This window comes from Podarcis melisellensis (assembly GCF_964234715.1).
Source record: "Podarcis melisellensis genome assembly, chromosome: 8".
Lineage (NCBI taxonomy): Eukaryota > Metazoa > Chordata > Lepidosauria > Squamata > Lacertidae > Podarcis > Podarcis melisellensis.
In genome coordinates this window covers 66,137,635-66,157,855 of record NC_138540.1, presented here as the reverse complement: position 1 = coordinate 66,157,855, position 20,221 = coordinate 66,137,635, and the positions used below count along the sequence as shown (strand labels likewise).

The following is a 20,221-nucleotide window of genomic DNA, read 5'->3' as shown; positions in this document are numbered from 1 at the left end:
TATACAACATGAGAAATGCAGGTTCCCTCCCCCCCACTGCTTTAAAATGTTTCATTGAAGAAGGCATATAGCATAACATAATTGTTCTCAGAGTTCCCCTACTCTGTTTAATTGACTGCCACTTGGAGACAGAGCTCAAGTCGCATTGAGTGGTGCCCATTGCAGTTATAATGTTAGTGTAAGGATTTATGCTTGCACAGTGGAAAACTGTCCTCCCACCCCCATGTGCACCCTGTGCCCTCCCCACATCTGCTGTTCTGAACCCCCAGATCAGATTTAGGTGATGGGAGAGGGAGGATATTCCATTGCACAAGCACTAATCCTTGCATTAACTGAACAGGTTCCTTAGCACAACATTGGATACAACCCATCACACCTTACCAGAATATATATGTTCTTGCTTGTTTTATTTAGAAAGATTTATAAACCGCTTAAACAGCTTTCTAAGCAGTGCACATAATAAAATTGTAGATGGAACACAACTGAAACCAACAAAACTATTTACTTGTTAAATTTATACCTCACCCTTCCTCCCAAAGGGTGTCAGATTAGGACTTGGGGGACAAGAATTCAAATCTCCAATTGGCCATGAAGCTCACTGGGTCACCCTGAGCCCATCGCTACCTCTCAGCCTAACCCACCTGAGCTCTTTGGAGAAAAAGGTGGGATATAAACACAATGAATAGTATTTGCTTTTATTAAATATATATCCAGCTGTTCTTTCCAAAGGGCCCCAGGGTGTCAAACACAAAACTGATATTACAATAAAACGAAACAATAGCATTTATGTTGTGCATTTTAGTTCTGAGATTACGCCACCTATATTCTCCAAATAATACTTACAACAGCCTTTTAGCGTGGGCTGCTGTGATGCTCGTGTCAGCATCAAATGTTAAAATGTGAGACAAACTTTTTTCATTGTTTGAAAATGCTGAGATAAGTGAATAAACGTCAACAGTCACCTAATTCAACTTTCAGCCATTCACAAAATTCATCTGGGTTTTCCAGCCAACCAGTTGCACAGGAGATGTAGACATTCATCGTAACAGCTGTTCCTGGCAATCATGCAAAGATGTAGGAGCTGTTTCCTAGACTACAGCAACTTGACATGTCGGTGTGACCTTGGCGTGTACTATAGTTAGTTGGATTACAGGTAAAAGCATCTACTCTCCCAATTTGCAGATGCTGGGTGGGGGGAGAAATTGGATAGTGAAAATGTGTGAATGATAAGCAGGCTTGCTTCAATTTCCTTACTGCTCCAGATCCTAATCCAGCAAAACACAGGCATGAGTGACGGCCAAACTAGACATGACACCAACTTAGCAATTTTGTGAATGGCTTTAAAATAGGTGCAGGCAGCTTAATTAAGATTGGGACTGTAGTGAAGATCCCACTGCCCTTTCAGCTTAGACTAGTCAGTTTCATTTGGATATCCACTTGGACATATGGACTTAATATTAGGTCAACCAATCTCTTTTATTACACTCAGTGGCCAGTATTGCCGGGGGGGGGGTGTCTATATAAAATAAGACCAAACCGAACACAGAACCATTACAATAAAATTACTAGTTCCTGTATCGTACGATTAAACCGCCAGTCACAAAGAACGAAATAGCAAGTTTGCTAAAAGTTGTCCCTGATGCAGCAAGCAGCACAATATTTAGCCCCCCCCCCCCTCCCCGGAAGAGATTGGTGTGTTCTGACAATTTTTATGTTTAAGTCAGGATCAGTTGAATGCTTTTATTGATCATATTAGGTGATTAAATCTTATCTGCCCTGGGTGGCGAGGACAAGTGGTAGTGCTGCTTGCCAGAATGCCCCCCTCTCACCAAACTTAGGGGTGTTCCACAAGGCCTTGCTGCTTGTTTTTCCTTCTCCAAGGGTGGAGAAGACCAGCAGCAGTGCCTCACCAGAAGCAATGGGGTGGGTCGAGTGCCACTCCTTGCGCTTCCACCACCCAAGGCAGCTGCTTCACCTGCCTTCTGAGTGGGCTGCCTCTGGTCTTCCTTGCCCCCTTCCCTGTGGTTCCATACAATTTATATCCATGCAGGTTCATTTTTTGGCTAGTCTGCCAGTGCTTTATAAGCAGTGGGTGTTTTGTCCTGAGCTCACCACTTGAGGATGCATTAGCTTCATGTGACTTTACTATACCCTTGCCCCCATCCAGTGGCGTAGCGTGGGTTGTCAGCACCCGGGGCAAGGCAAGTAATTTGCGCCCCCTAACCCATGGATTTGCGCCCCCTAACCCTAACCCCCAGATGTTGCGCCCGGTGCGGCCGGCCCCCCTGCACCCCCCACGCTACGCCACTGCCCCCATCCCTCCCTTTCAGGAGTGCTGTGACAAAGGCATGTAGTATTGCATAGTCTCTGCGGTCCTTACATCCTTACTGAGGTTGGGTATCACTTTCTTACAGCTAGTGATGCACCCATCAGCATGACAGTATGTACCATGATCTCCACTTAGTACTGATTTCACTGTGAACCACTGGCTCTATTAGAGGAGAGTAAAGGGGTGGCAGTCAGTAACACCATTAAGGGGTGTGTGTGTGTGTGTCAAAACCTATGGCAGCTCCTGTAATGCGAAAGCAAAGGTAGCCATGTTGCTTTTTGTGTGACCTGAACATACCAAATTTAGTTATTCCACAGCAGGATCCTAAACTGCAGGAAGACGATCTTAGTACAACCTAAAAACAACAACAGGTCTAAAAGTACCCAGTCTTTACTGACAATGAACAGATATCCTGATTTGCTTCTAGGGTATTTACACGTCTTCCTGTTAGTCATTCGTTCATCCCACACTTCTACCTGGAAAAAGTCCATAGTTTTGTTGCATGAGGACAACAGACGGCTTTTAATGGACTTTGTGCAAATCTATGTGGTTGAATCCCTCTTGCAAAATGCTGATAGCATGGACACAGGCACTCTAACTCTTCTTAACATGACTGGTCCTTTCTTCCCACTCAAATTCTTATTTTAATATTTGCAAAAAGATACATGAATATTTTAATGAATTAGCACATAAGTTATTCTCCCGAGTGTGCATTTCAAAAACAATAAAATTCACAAATCCTCAAATAAATGCCACCTTGTTTTGATTGCAATTTTGGTAGCTGTTATATTACTGTATTGTGGAAAAACAAACAAACAAACAAGCCAACTGGGCACACAATTTGCCCCCCCCCCATACACAATCCATCCTTTCCCCATTCATAAATTTTCATCAAATGGGATATCCATTTTAGAAATATTGTCTTTCCCTTTCCCATAATCCCATACACAAGTACAGCCTGTGTGTCCAAATATAAGGCCTAAGCACATTTTGATGCAAGGCAGGGCTGAGAGACGGAATATATTTTTAATGTATATTTTTAAAAGGTCTTGTTAGGAACCTTCAGCTGTAACAGATGTATTGTAACATAAGTTCTTGTACCAAAATGTTAGTCTTTAAGGAACCACAAGACTTCATATGTATATGTGTGTTTGCTTTCACACAGCTTTGCCTCTGGAAAATAACGCATCTTGTACAGTAAATTCCGCTTGATCAGGGATTAACTCGCAGCTTCCAGCACATTCATAACAAAGAAAACTACATCTCCCAGAATGCACCAGGGCTCGTTGCTCTAAGCCACGGTCCCGTTTACCTGTCACGGCTTGCAGTTCTGTGCTTTCTCCGGCAGCAGAGACAAGACAGATTGCGTCAGCCTGAGATGTTTTCTGCAGCCTCTTCCCACCCGAACAAAAGCAACGTTAGGGGACCGAGGCTCACCAAGGCTGGATTGCAGGCAGACATGGTCCTCTCAGCCTGGTGGGTGTGCCACTGCTACTAGTGATGTCTGTCTGCTCATGTGGCCTCGCCTTGTTGCAAGTGGATCTGAGAAACTTCCAGATGTAAAAGGCTGAAGGGAGAGAGAAACAGGACTGCAGAACAGGTACGCTTGATCCCAGAAAAATGACAAGCCAATCCATGCCTGGGGTCTGCGTTAATGTGCCAATCAGGGCTGAAGATCCACAGATGGCTCAACAAAGTGCCATCCTACAGGACCAGAGAAAACATCAGGCAGGGCCACAGGGCCACCTGGACTCTGGAAAGTGGGTTGGGCTCCATAGCTGAGGAGAAAAGGACTGGGGAGAAGCAATGGACACCTTGGCTCAGGCTCTGCTGAGTTCCATCGGCCATCAGCCTTGCCCTTCCCGAAATGACCTGGAAAATGGACGGTCCTCATCGTCGTCAAAAGCAGCAGGGTTGGAGCTGCACCAGATCCTGGTGTTATTGCTCAGGCTCTCCAGAAGCTGCCCTTTCAGAGAGGTCAGAGAGCGATGCTCACAAATGCTAAAGGCTGCCCAGGTAAGATGCCAAGTCTAGGCAGGCTGGTTACAGATTAAAGGCAGAATGATAGAACATGGTCTAAACCACCTATATTAAACGAGCTCACGGGAGACAACTTGTGTAAATCACATTTACTGCTTGAGAGCAGTACATGTGAAAAGGATCTAGGAGTCTTGGTTGACCACAAACTTGACATGAGCCAACAGTGTGACGCGGCAGCTAAAAAAGCCAATGCAATTCTGGGCTGCATCAATAGGAGTATAGCATCTAGATCAAGGGAAGTAATAGTGCCACTGTATTCTGCTCTGGTCAGACCTCACCTGGAGTACTGTGTCCAGTTCTGGGCACCACAGTTCAAGAAGGACACTGACAAACTGGAATGTGTCCAGAGGAGGGCAACCAAAATGGTCAAAGGCCTGGAAACGATGCCTTATGAGGAACGGCTAAGGGAGCTGGGCATGTTTAGCCTGGAGAAGAGGAGGTTAAGGGGTGATATGATAGCCATGTTCAAATATATAAAAGGATGTCACATAGAGGAGGGAGAAAGGTTGTTTTCTGCTGCTCCAGAGAAGCGGACACGGAGCAATGGTTCCAAACTACAAGAAAGAAGATTCCACCTAAACATTAGGAAGAACTTCCTGACAGTAAGAGCTGTTCGACAGTGGAATTTGCTGCCAAGGAGTGTGGTGGAGTCTCCTTCTTTGGAGGTCTTTAAGCAGAGGCTTGACAACCATATGTCAGGAGTGCTCTGATGGTGTTTACTGCTTGGCAGGGGGTTGGACTCGATGGCCCTTGTGGTCTCTTCCAACTCTATGATTCTATAGAATCATAGAGTGGGAAGGGACCATGAGGGTCATCATCATCAACAACTTTATTGCACTAGCCAGAGGCCATGGCATCATTCACAAAGGAAACAAAAAAGAAAAACAGCAATAGCCATAAAAACATCAGGCACTGCAAATACAATAAACCACGGTCATGTCTCCTAGAAATTGTTTGCTGCATACGATAGAATAGCAGGGGGTTCTCAGATAGAATGTGCCAGCTTAAATGTCCGAATCACCTTTGCAAATGACCGCTATTTTATCTAGTTCTTTTCTCCTGATCTTCTTAGATGACAACGCGTATAGCGCTACTTTATTAGTTACGAAGTCATGAGGGTCATCTAGTCCAACCCTCTGCAATGGAGGAAGCTTTTGCTCAACATTGGGCTCAAACACACGACCCTGAGATTAAGAGTCTCATGCTCTACCAAAATCCCTAGTGGAACAAGAGAAATGGCTCCACTGCAGGAGCTCTATCTCCTCGTTTGGGATGTTGCGTTGGGAATATGTGGATCTTCAGCGCCAATAGGTACTCTGCACATGACCAGGGGCACTCCCTTATTTGTTATTACTTCTTGTAGTCCAAAAACAGCTGGAGGCACAAGGTTGGGAAACACGAATCTAATCGACAGGGTCACTAGGGTGGAACGGAAAATAGGTTTTCAGTCCTAGTTCAGAATTAAGGCCTAGCAAAATCTTCCATACCATCCTACTAGCCTCAGCTGAGCTATGTCACCATAGATGATAACATTCTATATTTTATAACAACTTATTGGCAGGCAGCCATAAGGGCTAGAATTCTTTTCAAGATGTTGAACTGTACCAGTACCATTCTGTGTGCTTGTACAATATGCGTGCAATCAAGAAATCATATAACTATAAATGTAATAAAATTTAAGGGCTAGGACAATAGAGAAACAACAGTCCCTGAATTTCAGATAAGGCTGTCTGTGACCAGACCTGGAATAATTTCTTCACTGTCCCCAAAATGAGAAGGAAGTAGCAACTTCTTCATATATATTTCCTGAGTAAGAGAGGCCCCATCTGCACTATGTATTTTTAAAAGTATCGTATGACTTCAAATAATCATGAGTCCCTCCAAACAATTCTGGGAACTGTTGACCCCTATTCCCTTCACAGAGCTACAATTCCCAGCGTTCCCTGGGAAGAGGGATGGTTAAACAACTCTGACACTTGCAGCCCGAAGGGAGGGGGGAGTCTCCTAACCAGACCCTCCAAGTGTCCCTATTTTCCAGGGAGAGTCCCGGGTTTACAGAAGCTGTCCTGGTTTCTGATTTGATCCCGAAATGTCCTGCTTTTCCTTAGAACATCCCTATTTTCATCAGAGAAATGGTTGGACAGTACAGAATAGGATGTCCCTATTTTCATCAGAGAAATGTTGGAGGGTATGCAACTCTCAGCATCCTTAGCAAACTACAATTCCCAGGATTCTTTGGGGAAAGCCAAGACTGTTTAAAGTGGCATGATCATGGGCGTAGCCAGGGGGTGGGTTGGGCAGCTCCCCCCCCCCCATTCAAACAAATCAATAAAAATCATGAATGTAGCCAAGGGGTGGCAGGGAGGGACAGCTGCCCCCTCAATTATTAAAAATCAATAAAAATACATAACTAACTGAGGTTCTGCTCCCCCAAAGAATAGGTCTGCTCCCCTAACAAAAATCCTGTCTACACCCATGATAAAAATACTTAACTAGCTGAGGTTCTGCCTCCCCCACCAACATGAAGCCTGCCCCCCCCCTAAATTTGCAGGCACAGAATGAAGCAAAATGCTCCAAGAAGGGCTTGCTGTTAGTGTCCATCAGCTCATTAACGCTGCCAGTGAGTGCCTTTAATGTGACAAGACGGTTGTCCCTGCCCACCCCTTCAAAGTGGCTTCTGGGTGGTGGGGGAAAGTGAGGAGCTGTGCTGCTGAGCTGAAACTGGGCTCCCCAGCCCTGGCATAAGGCAATCAACCAAGGGGACAGGACTGGCTTGCTTTAAAACCAAGCATCAAAACATTGACTGCCGCATACAGAGTGAAAGCCTGCAGGAGCAAAACAGTCTTTAATAACGCAGCACAGGAAGGGGCCAGCTGTACTTCACAGTGCCAGGTGTTCCATTATCTAGGTGCATTGGCACGATGAAGGCCCTCTGTGTAACACGGAGATGTGTTTGCTGCAAGCCTGTCCTTATTTTCCTTTGTGAAATGTTGGGAGGTGTGACAAACACAACAAAAGGCCCCTTGCAGAGCAAATCCTGCCACTTCACACACAGCTTGCAACTGCAGGGGGGTGCTTTGAACTGGAGTGTAACTATCAAGCGTATCTTTTTCTTTAATGTATTTTTATTAAAGATTTTCTTGGTTTACAAAAGTATGGGCAATGTCTCTCTCTCTCTCTTTTTTTCTCCAAGTAACATTTTTTACAGATCAGTTTGATGTGTTGAGACATTAGGAGGAAAAGGGGGAAAGTGGTGGAGGGGGGAAAGGTGAGTAGGGTTGGGGTTGGGTGGCGATGTTTCTATTTTACTTAATATATGTGGGGTTTTGTGTCAGCGTCGCTTGTGCAGGTTCTCTGCTATTCACTTGTCTTCCTTTGGTGGTGAGAGAGATTGGGGTTGGCCAAAGGTGTCGTTGTTTGTTTGTGATTAGCTGTGGTGATCTTTGTTTTCGTGTGTGTGTTTTGGCTCAGGTTGGCCATATTGATTTGTATGCTGTTGGTGGATTTTTGTCATTGTCTTGTTGGGCTGTGTATGTGATAAAGGGGAGCCATACCGGGGTGAAGGCGTCTTCTTCTGTATGTCCCAGTGTCAGTTTCAGTTTATTGGTTAATTTTTCTAGTAAGGCTGTTTCCCATACTATTTGGTACCATTGGTCCATGCTTACTCCTGACAGGTCTCTCCAGTGTCTGGTTATGGTGTTTCTGGCTACTGAAAGTAGGTGGGTTATAAGTTCTTTGTGGTGTAAATGGGCATTATTGTCTTGGAAGATGTTTAGTAGGGCCAATTCTGGGGTGATTTCTAATACTTGCTTAGTTATTTTACGTATTTCTCATATGGCTGTTGTCCAGAATGGTTGGATTTTGGGGCAATCCCACCACATGTGGAGGTATGTGCCTGTGGAGGTGCACCCTCTCCAGCATTTTGGTGAGGTTCCTGGGCGTATTAGAGAAGAAGCAAAGACTTTCTTGGCTTTTAAATTAGCAGAAGACAGGCTGTTGCAGGAGAAACCAATGTAGCAGGGCACATGTATTAACTTTCTGCAACATACAGTTGTGTATCTGACCATGATCCTTGGTTTCATATAATAGGATGTTACAAGCATGGCCCTATTTTTACCTTTGGCAATTGATTTAATGTATTTATATATACCATCACCCCGCCTGCATTTCAATGTCAAAACAACCCTGTGAGGTAGGTTAGGTTGTGAGGCAAAACTGCATTTTTTATAATAAAAAAATGTGTTTATGTGGAAAAATCTACTATTTAATGCTGGTGAATTTCCACAAGAACTTTAAAAATAAAATTAACTGGTGTAGAAATGTGGAGGACAGAACATAAGAGTGGAAAAATGAGGAACTGAGAGCGACCGAAATTGACAGATTTCTCCCTCTCTATCCAGCTCTAACTCCCCCACGGCCTGTAGAGAGAGGCTTTGCAGGAATCTTTGCAGGAATCTTCCGACAGAATCTGCAGAGGGCAGTCCAGCAGGTGTGAGAGGTGTGGAAAAACCCACATGTTCCTTTTAGAAATCCCCCTCTTGATTCCATTTTCCTTTCTGTTTGTGTTAGGAAGATGAAAGGCTGAGGGGTTCCAGCAAGTCTAGTTGTTTGGGATGCTTCATGGCTCTCGTTGCTCAGTCCCAGCTCCTGCCCACCTAGCAGTTCAAAAGCACATCAAAAGTGCAAGTAGATAAATAGGTACCACTCTGGCGGGAAGGTAAACGGCGTTTCCGTGCGCTGCTCTGGTTCGCCAGAAGCGGCTTAGTCATGCTGGCCACATGACCCGGAAGCTGTCTGCGGACAAAAGCTGGTGAGATGAGCACGCAACCCCAGAATCGTCCGTGACTGGCCCTAACGGTCAGAGGTACCTTTACCTTTACCTAACAACTCTCAGCACTCTGAAAACCAGGACTGTTTAAGGAAAACCAGGACTGTTTAAGGGGGTTCGATACTGCTTTCACAGTAGGCTACAGATGGGGCCTAAGAAACTTGCTCCTTCCAGCATGAAGGGGTGGGGTGGGGGGCAACAGGAAGAAATGTACTGTGAGAATTGAGGCTGCAGTCCTAACCCATTATTACCTGGGAGTAAGCCCTGTTGAATTCAATAGGATTTACTTCTGAGTAGACATGCTTAGGATTGCGTTGCAAATTGATTGTGCAGTTGGGGATATGAGGTTTAATAAGAAAGCTAGGCTATTAGAAAGAAATAGACAGTAAATATGAATACCGTTCCATTTTAAATCTTCAAAAACCTATATTGATGGTATGCTAGAAGGTTCCATTACTCTCCAAAGCCCCATTTATTGTAATCCAGTTTCCCCTCCCGCCCGCACTCTTCCTTTCTGGATGAGAGCCTGTCAAGAGAGAAAAAATTAACACTGGGTAAAATTGGAAAAGAAGTTGTTCCATTAAATTATCTCTCTCTCTCTCTCTTCTCATCAAGCTTTTGAATATATATATTGATTTCCCCAGTGCCTTTGGGCAATCATTAATTTCTTTTCTATTTGTGCACTAATGGCAGGCCAGGTGTCTTAGATATTACTTCTGATTACAAAGGATATAATAATTTGATCTAGTCAAGCAAATACTGCAGACTGGAAGCCTCCCCCGTTAGCATTTCTGGATTTCTCCTCACCCCAACCCTTCTCCCAAAGTGCCATCAGGATTTCTGGAAAGTTCACCCATATGTTGGCATTTGGTTCCTGAAGGTGTCACCCACTGCTACATGGTCAAGGTCTTTCCCGTTTTGTCCAGATTGGACTCCAAACCTCAAAAGTGGTCCAGAAAATAGGAGAGAGGAAGAAAAGTCTGGCAGCACACTGCAGCGACTGGGCAGATGTGAGGTCCTCTCACAGAACTCCCTAAAGTGTAAAGTATTGTTGATTTTTCAAATTTGGATTGTGTCCTAATGAACTCTTCTTATATGGCAGTGGTTTTCAACCAGCATGCTGGGGCACCCTAGGGTGCCTTGAATGGTGGTCAGGGATGCCAAAAGCAACACTGGCCTCTCTTCCTTTTTCCTTCCCTCCCTCCTCTGATGCCCTCTTGCATCTTTGCCTCCCAAAAGCTTGCACTGCTGTTTGTTGCAGCAGCCCTGGCTACAAGCTCCCCAGGCGAATGGTGCCTCCGGGGCCAGCCATGGGGTGTTTCCCAGGTCCCTGTAGGGCAGGGTGAGGAGGCACTTCTCTTTGGGGCATGGGGGCAGCTCAGATACTAGGGGCAGCAGCTATGGCTGCCCTGAGGACTCCAAGGAGAGGGGAGAAGAGAGGAAGCTGAGGGAACACTCCACAAGGGAGGGTGTTCGAAAAGGGGTGAGGGGCTGCCAGCTCTGCAGGCAAGGGGTGACAGAACTGGGCTCTTGAGCCTCACAGGGGTGCCGCAGAAAGAATGTAGCTGGTCAAGGGAGCCGTGGACCCAAAAGGGTTGAAAACCTGTTATATGGGATCAGACCATTGGTGGCCCATCAAGTTTTAGTAGGGTGTTCTCCAGGAATGGAGAACCTGTGGCCCTGCGATATCAAATGATATAAAATTTATATCAAAAGACAGGATTTCTGGAGAAAAGGACAAAATTTCAGGTGCAGTTTATCAATCAACCCCTCTTCACAGGAAACACTGGGAATCGTAGCTCTGTGAGGGGAACAGGTGGTGCACAGCAGCTCACAGCGACCATAACAAACTAGACTTCCCAGGATCCCTTAGGAAAAGCCATTGACTGTTTCAAGAGGTATGATACTGCTTTAAATGTATAGTGCAGATGGGGGCTGAAGCCCTACTCTGAGCAAACCCATTAAAATTAACAGACATAAGATTTGTTGTTGTTGTTGTTGTTTAGTCGTTTAGTCGCGTCCGACTCTTCATGACCCCATGGAACAGAGCATGCCAGGCACTCCTGTCTTCCACTGCCTCCCGCAGTTTGGTCAAACTCAAGCTGGTAGCTTCGACAACACTATAGACATAAGGTAGTCATGTTCATTAACTTCAATTGGTCTAGTCAGAGTAGGACTTGGGCATATACCTTTGAAACACTATACCTTTACAGCAGTATCATACCACTTTAGTCATGAAAACTGCCCTCTCCAAAGCAGGACACATGGCTACTCTACAACGAAGCCTAGCCTTTAGTTATAATTTATTTCATTTCTGAATCTCCTCCTGTGAAGTGTCCCAAAGTGATGAATAACATCACTTAGGAGCACGAGTATCTGCAGACCCTGCTAATATGGGACTCTTTTGGGAGCAGGGTGTTCTTCCACTCCTGACCGTGCTGCACTGCAACCTTTGTATGGGAGCATTTCTCCCTTAGGAGACTCTCTGAATCACCTTGGCAAACAATGGCCTAATCCCCCCAAGATGCCACGCCACTCCTTGGTTGCAAAACAGGAGTGGAGGATCCCTCCCAGTCGCAACAATGTCCAGATGAGGCCAATTTAAATCGGAGCAAACAACAAGAGATTAAAGGCTCATTGGCGATCTGGAGTGCAGTGGAGTAGGAAAAGTTGGGTTCTTTGAAAGGGAGCAGATGGGGAGACAGGGAACTTGCTTGGCTTGGATCTGCCTTAGAAGTGAGGGATGGGGGATATTCCTGGAGGCCACTGATGCTTGAGAGAAAGAGGGGTACAGCGGTTGAGAAGGCCCTTCCACCACCCAACTACAGGTTGGTTTACACCATAGCAACAGTAGGTAGTTACGTGTCACCATCTTAAGTATCCCACAGTGGGGTGTCAGATTATAATGCCAGTGCGTCATAGTGTGGAACCAGAACCTGAGAGATCAGGGTTCACAATTCCCACTCCCTGCCATGAAACTCACTAGATGACCTTGGACCTGTGGCGTAGCATGGGTTGTCAGCACCCGGGGCAAGGCAAGTAATTTGCACCCCCTAACCCCCAGATGTTGCGCCCGGTGTGGCCGCCCCCCCCTACACCCCTCACGCTATGCCACTGCCTTGGATCAGTCACTGTCTCTCAGCCTAGCCTTTCTTACAGGGCTGTTTTTAAGATGAAATAGGGAGGGGGAGAACCATGTATGCTGCTTTGAGCTCCTTGGAGGAAAAATGGGATAGAAATGCAATAAATAAGTACACACACAACACACACATACAGATATTTTGAGGACCCACCTGATTTTTATGACTGGAAGTTGTTTTAAACTGTTTTCAGTATTGCGTATTAATGTTGCAACCTGCCCTGGGAACTTAAGGTGAACAGCGCATTAATAATAATATTAATTGGAGCAATTAAAGGGCACGTCAGGCAGGAACATATCATACTAGTGGTAAATATGTTGACCATGGCATGCATTTAATTATCACGAGTGTGGAGATTGGCTCCTTTACCAGTTATTGGTCAATGGAAGTGATGTGGAATGTCATTTGTATGAATAAGGAATGACTCCATAGTGATTTCTCGGCGGTGGGGGGAGGTTTCCATTTGTGCTATTTTGCAACAGATATCGTTGGATAGAATTATCACCTCCAGGCCTCACCAGACTTCCTTTTTATTGTGCATTTGTGATGATATGTGCTCATGATGGTATTAGGGCAGTTAGACACAATCCTGCTTTCATAATACCATTTGTACCTGCAAAGGTTTTGGGGTGGCCATATTGCTTTGTTTTGAATCAGTGCATGTTCCATAGCTTCTTGCTGAAATTCCTGCTGAAACTTTTCGTACCACCAGTGTTCCAGGGTGTTGTTATTGTTTGACCTGCTTTAGCCGTGCTAGAATGCAAGAGTGCTGCTCCAGGTAGCAATAATGCAGTAACTTTGGGGAGGCATCGCAGAACAACTAACAAAATGGAAACTATGTGTGTGGATGGTCCGGCATGAATCCACTCTGAATGACATGTTGGTGAATAGACCTGCACATAGACAAATGATACCAGTCTAGAGGTTTTCAAAGGCTTTCAATGCAGAGATTAAGGATTGAATCTCTCTCTCTCTCTCTCTCTCACTCACTCACTCACTCACACCCTGTATCGTGGGTTCTGAAGCAATCTCTGAAGATTCTGAGGCTGAGAGACGATCCCAAATGGGTAAATCTGGTGACAGATTTGTGGCATGTGCTCTCACACCTTTGTGTAAAGAAAAGCAGCCCCGGTGCTAATTTCTCCTGCTTCTCCATCCCCAAAAGGCACAGCTGTCACTCAAGCTGTCACTCTGAGGCTTGACACAGTCACATTTCCCTCTGCCTGGAAGTTAATGAACCTGGGAGGAGATGCTCTCCTTCCACCATTGGCCTTTCCCTGAACTTATGGTCTTTTTGTAAGATGTGAATAGGCTGATAGGTTCCCTAGAGAGTGGCTGGGTCTGTAAGAAGAAGGACGCAGGCTGGCAGCTGATGGCGGTCTCTTTTTTGGGTTCCTCTGTCTGGGACGGGCATGGGGGGAAGGAGCATTAATTTGTCTCCCATTAGGGTCAAACTGATCGCCATATTTGGAGGAAGGAGCTACGGTAGCTGATTTGGCCCCCTCCATATGCCATTGGACTCCAACTCCCATCATGCCCAGCCAGCATGTGCAATGGTCAGTCAGGGATGATGGGAACTGTGGGTGGGCAAAATGGGGAGGGCAGCTCAATGGCCTTCCCTGGCAATAACATTTTCTTCCACATCAGTCCGCTCGTTCTCTAACATCAGCAGCCGAGCACCTCCTGGTAGTCCCTACACAGGATGAAGTATGTGATGTGGTTGTCCAGGAAAGGGCCTTTTTGGTGGTGGCTCCTTGTGGTGGTGGCTCCTTCGGTGGTGGCTCCTCCCTTCCTACTGAGATGTGCCTCACCCTATCTCATGACCCATCTAGTCCAGCATCCTGAAAGCGGCTGACCAGATAACTCTGGGAATCCTGCAAGTTGGATAGGAGCACAACAACACTCTTCCCCCTTGCAAATGACATTCAGAGGCGCAATGCCTCTGACAGTGGAAGCAGAACATAGCCTTGTCCTCTGTGAATTTGCCTAATCCTTTTAAAAAGCCATTAAAGTTGAAGGCCCTTGCTGCCTCCTGTGGCAGCGAGTTCCACAGTTTAACTATGCGCCGCAGCATGAAGAATTACTTTCTTTTGTCCTTTAGTGTTGTGAGAGATTGGGGGGGGGGGACTTGTCTGCATCCACTCTCTCCATGCCACGCACCATCTTATAATCTCCTCTCCTTCCGCCTCTTACTGGCCTTTCCCCTAAACCTAAAAGCCCCGAATGCTGTGACTTTTCTCCATAGGTGGAATTGCTTCATCTCCTCGATCACGCGACCCCTCCACACGTCTGGTGGCATGGGTCAGGCCCGTGAAAAGCTGGACGTGCCACCGCAAACGTCTTCTGTCTTTGAAACGTGGTTGCGGCCAACATTTTTGATGCAACAGCACAACGCAGCAGGAAGATTAGAACCAGGACCATTGTCAGGCAGCAGGGGCTGGTGATAACACAATCTTCCTTGAGGAAACCCTTTGTTGAGCCACAGAGTTGTGCAATGGCGAATGCCAAAAAAGAAGAAGACCCCGGCTCTTGCTTAGTTGCCTGCAGGCTGGTGGGCCTTTCCCCACTCCCACAGCTAATAAAAATCAATATGGGGTGCAAGGAGCCTTTTAGAGCTACAGTGGTACCTCAGGTTAAGTACTTAATTCGTTCTGGAGGTCCGTACTTAACCTGAAACTGTTCTTAAACTGAAGCACCACCTTAGCTAATGGGGCCTCCCGCTGCACGATTTCTGTTCTCATCCTGAAGCAAAGTTCTTAACCTGAAGCACTATTTCTGGGTTAGCGGAGTCTGTAACCTGAAGCGTATGTAACCTGAGGTACCACTGTACAGCAAAAACTTCGTCCTCCACGGCCCTCCTTTATTTGTAGTGTTATTTGCCCAGATTGGCTGAGGAACTGCCTCTCCTCTGCACCACAACGACCCATTCAATGGCTGCTCTGAGAAGCACTCTCACTCTCAGGGAAGGTGCAAAGGCACGGACCTCTAATTGGTAGGCTTCCCCGATTCAAGCTGTTGCCGGGCAGAAGGCGGCTGGGGGAGGGGAGCAAAGAAAGACCTGGGATGTTTTGTTGAAGAGCATTTCTGTTTTCTGGACTTCGCCGCATGGAAGTCTTCAGATCAGACAGCAGAGATTGCTGTCTGGGGCCTGGTTTTAAAATAGCTTCTGGTTGGAATGAAGTAGAGCTGAAAATGACCAGGGTGGGAGACAGTCCACGTTTCTTCCAACTAGGTTCAAATGTTTGCTGCTTGTTTTTCATCCATTAGTAAGTGGCAAAGCAGCATTGTGAGACCCTTGGAGAGATGTGCGGCCCGATCTTCCGCATGCTTATAGGGAAGTAACTCCCACTTTAGTCACTGTTGCTTGCTTCTGAATTTGTTTGATTTCCCTACATGCCCTTCACCCATCTCCACCTGAGTTGCGAACCGTATAAAAATATAACATCGGTTACATTCCTTTTTCGATCCTATGAAAATTAATTTCAAATTATATACCAAAACTATAGCCAATGCTAGTACTACTCAGAGTAGATCCACTGAAATGAGTGACCCTGAATAAGTTAGATCTATTAATTTCAATGGGTCCACTCTCAATAAAACTTACTTCAAATATTGCCCTCTATAACTATACTACACCTACTCTAACTATTTTTATATGTAATTATATATTTATTATAAGTGTGTATTGTCTGATAATATCCATTGTCAAATCGCTACTAATTATGTTGCTGGATTATTTACCATTCTGTTGCTTGTTTGTTAATACAGGCGACTCTCAATTTATGCTGGTTTATGTTCCTGAAATACTGTGTAGTCAAAAGTGTGTATAGTCAAAACACATTGGCTTCAATGGCAGGTGGGATTGTCAAAGTATTTTTTTCAAGATGTTCACCCTATTTCTGCCCCTTTTTATTTTTTTTTAAAAATGCCAAGTGCCTAAAAAGAATGTGCACAATTTAAACATGTGTAAGTTGTGAGTTATCTGTACAGTGTTTTATTTATTATTGTTTATTTCTATTTAAATTTTGTATAGCTATAAATTAATTTAAAAATAAATAAATGCAGGAATAAAAGTGGATAAGATTTTTATTTTCTTTATTTTTTAACAGAATGCATATGTTGCCCAATTACAAAGTTTTATGGGTGACTTATAACAAGAATAAAAACAGTATGTGAGATGGTGTTGCAGTAGCTGTGCTTTGGAACCCCCTGCCTATAAACAAGAGGCAGGTACCTTCATGATGCAGTTTTAGGCCCCTGCTAAAAACTTTTTTTTATTTCAGCAGACCTACCCAGACACATAATTTGTGAATACTTGTTTTGAAATTCTGCTTATTTTTTTAAAAAAATCTGTATTGGATTCATCATCATTGTTTTATACATGCCACTTGGATATTTTTTTTAATTAAGTGGTTTACAAAATTTGTTAAGCAGTGTAAAATGCAGTGATAAACCGCCAAAATAAAACAAGCATATAATACAGTGTCAAAACTGTGCCAGCAGGAAATAAAGCCAGTGTGTGTTACAGTCACAAAAAATCTGATCTTTGGGGAAAGCGGGTGTTTTTGACAAGACCTCCCTATCAATTATAATTGCCAGTAATATCAAATCAAATAGCTTTTTCATTTTCTGGTCCTGCTGCCTCCACTCTTCTGTGTGCTACGTTCAATCCTGGGCTTCTTTCCTCCAAACAAACCATAAGCAGTAAGCCATAGAACATGGAACCTTGGCTGCAGCTCATGATTTGTCCTGAGCAAGATAAACCACCTATTCAGGTCTGGACATAAGGCAAAGCCAAACCCAGCAGTGCAGCAGCAGGACATGAGAAGGAGCAAAGTGGCTGCAATCTTCTCTCCAGGAACCCACACGGTTTTATCATTTGCCATGGTTTGGCTTAGCGTTATGTGCAAACTGGGCCACTGACAGCTCATAACACATTGTCAACAACCAATATATATAGCCCAACATCTCTTTCCTCTTTTGTGGTTTCCAGCTTGTTGAGTCATTTGCTGAAAAAAAAATATGATCTCATTTTGTTTAATCCCTTAAAAAAAAGAACTCAGGTATCTTAAAAACAATCTTTTACTGATGTCTATGTGTGTCCAGTGGAGGTTTTAGGGCAGACCAGGAAAGGATCAGTTTTCATGACTTACTAAGGCAGCAGTCCTGAACTCACTCGATAGGAAGCACCACTGAACTTAGCAGGACTAACTTCAGAATAAACATGTGTTGGATTTCACTGTGAATTGATAGGATGAGATGTCATAAAAGTTGGGAAACCTGTACCTTTAATAATAATGGCTGTGGCTGTGGCTTTTCTTCCTCCCGTAATACTAAGAACAAGGCAAACAACATCTGCCAGAGTTATCTTTACTAGTACAGTGGAACCTCGGGTTTCGTACCATCCTCCTTATGAACGTTTCAGGTAATGAGCTCCGCTAACCCAGAAGTAGATGCTCCTGCTTGCGAACTTCGCCCCGGGATGCAAGTGGAAGTTGTGCACAGGCAGTGTGGCGGCAGTAGGAGGCCCCATTAGCAAAAGCGTGCTCATTTTAAGAACAGTTTTGGGTTAAGAACAGACCTCCGGAACAAATAAAGTTCGTAACCAGAGGTACTACTGTAAAGGTACAGTAGCACTGCCTCCTAATATATCAGGAATAAATGTAAGTACTTGTTCCAAATTCTTGACTAGGGCCTTGGAAATCTTAGAACTGCCAGTTCCTGTTAAATTACTATGTAAAGGATACTTTAACGAGAGGCTGCAGACTTTGAAATCTAAGAACAAACTAATTTTGGCTTTGAGAGATTAAACGAGGGTCAGGGGTTATTTTTGCAGCAAAGAAACTTCTTCCATTTGATACAATATTCCTTCTCCAAAGTTTCAAGTGCTCGGATAAGTACAATATGCTTTCAAAAGCTACATTCCCAAAGCTACATTTCAAAAGCTATATCACACCACAGATGTCTTTGTTGTTAGAATTAAGCAGACTGATCATCAACAAAGAATGGCCAGGCAATAGTGATGTGAACCTTTGGACAATCAGTGCTTCTATTGTCTGGAATGGATTGAGTTTCCCAGGAATGGAGCAACAGACTTGAATCTGTTATCTATTGAATATTTTTTACACTTAAGCCCCACCTTTTCTCCAAGGGGCTTAAGGCGGTGTGCCTGATTCTCTCCCTTCCACATCTTATCCTCGCAGCAACCCTGTGAATTAGGTTAGTCTGAGAGACAGTGGCTGCCCAAGGACCCCCAGTAAGAATCATGGCCCAGTGGGGATTTGAACCCTGGTCTCCCAGGTCCTAGTCCAGCACTCTAACCACTACCCCACATCAGCTCTCTGGGAAGAGAGGAGTATGGGAAACTAAGGATTCTAAGAATAGAAGATGAGCCTGCTGGATCAGGCCAATGGCCCCTCTCGTCCAGCACCACGTTCTTACAGTGGCTGATCAGATGCCTGTGGGAAACCCATAAGCAGGATTTGAGCACAAGAGTGCTCTCATCTCCTGTGGTTTCAGAAGCATTTGCCTCCAAACAGTGGAGACAGAGCATAGCTGTGGCTAGTGGCCATTGATAGCTAATCCTCTTTTAAAGACACCCAGGTTGGCAGCCATGACTGCCTCCTGTGGGAGTGAGTTCCATAGTTTAACTAAGTGCTACATAAAAGTATTTTTTCCTATCAGTCCTCAATCTTCTGACATTCAGCGTCATCGGATGCGCATGAGTCCTGGTGTCATGACACAGAGAGAAAAACTTCTCTCTCTCCACTCTCTCTGTGCCATGCATTATTTTATAAACTTCTATCTTGTCACTTCTTCCTCGTCTTTTCTCTAAACTAAAAAGTCCCAAATGCTGCAGCCTTTCTTCCTCGGGGAGTGGCTCCATCCCCTTGATGATATTATGAGTGCTGTTGAAGAACGAGAACTGTGTTGTTTATAAGCAGATTACTTCTTTCCTGTAACTTCAGAAGTGCTTCTTCAGTGCTGCTTACCTCGAGGGCAAATTTATGGCTCTGGATCAACTGCTCTGGGCGTTCAAGGAACAAATGTTATTTGAACAGTGTGCTAATCTCCTCTGCCTCGCCCCCCCCTCATACTCCCCTCTCTTTATCACTTTGTTGTTCTCTCACTGCAGTTGTTTTGCACATTCCAGAGAAAAGAGGGCCCTCTCCACACTTGATCACTGTGTACTCGGTTTTTTTTCCCTTAACTCATCTCAGAAACTGAAGGAAAGAATAGACACCGACTCTTAGTCATACCTGTGAAAATAAAGGAAAACAATCAACTCTCTAGACGTTTAAAGCAGTGAATCCACAGCCTTAAACTGAGAATTCTCCCGAACTAGAATAGTTACAGCTCAAAACTTGCGCATGTTCTTTCGACAGTCAGTCCCATGTGGGGCTTGTTCCTAGGTAAAGTGTGCATAGGATTGTTGCCTTGGCTGAGTCATTTATTTATTTATTAAACTTACATCCCACTCTTCCTCCCAAAGGAACCCAGGGTGATAAAACACTGCAGCCAGTGATAAAACAATGCAGTTAAAAAGTACATATACAATTAAAACATAAGATAATCACACGCTCTCACAGCAAGTAATTTCAAGGTTGCCAGGAGTTGCATCTTTCAGGCATCAAATGCCTGGGTAAACAGGAGTGTTTTTCAGCTAATAACAACAGGCACAGCTCACCGAGAAGGCATTCCACAAACAGGGAACTGGCACTGAGGATATGTTCACATTTTGGCTTACTCTGCACCTAGTGCGGTCCTACTGCTAGTTTCTGAAGCTGCGTTCACACATTAGCCACAGTCCCTAGCAGTTCTGTAGTTTATTACTGCCTGTTTGGTGTGCTTTCCCTAAAACCAGCACCAGTTTCAGTCTGGTTA

At 44.7% G+C, this 20,221-nt stretch overlaps 1 protein-coding gene across 1 annotated transcript in view; it reads left to right on the top strand.

Annotated features, from left to right (window-relative positions):
- Window positions 1-3,674: 3,674 nt before the first annotated feature.
- The window catches only part of SESN2 (sestrin 2), a 56,773-nt gene continuing 40,226 nt past the window's right edge, over window positions 3,675-20,221 (top strand). The window contains exon 1 of the mRNA XM_081920701.1: window positions 3,675-4,345. Within this exon, the coding sequence (XP_081776827.1) occupies window positions 4,136-4,345 (210 nt within the window). The 5' untranslated portion in view covers window positions 3,675-4,135. The remainder of the gene's footprint in view (window positions 4,346-20,221) is intronic.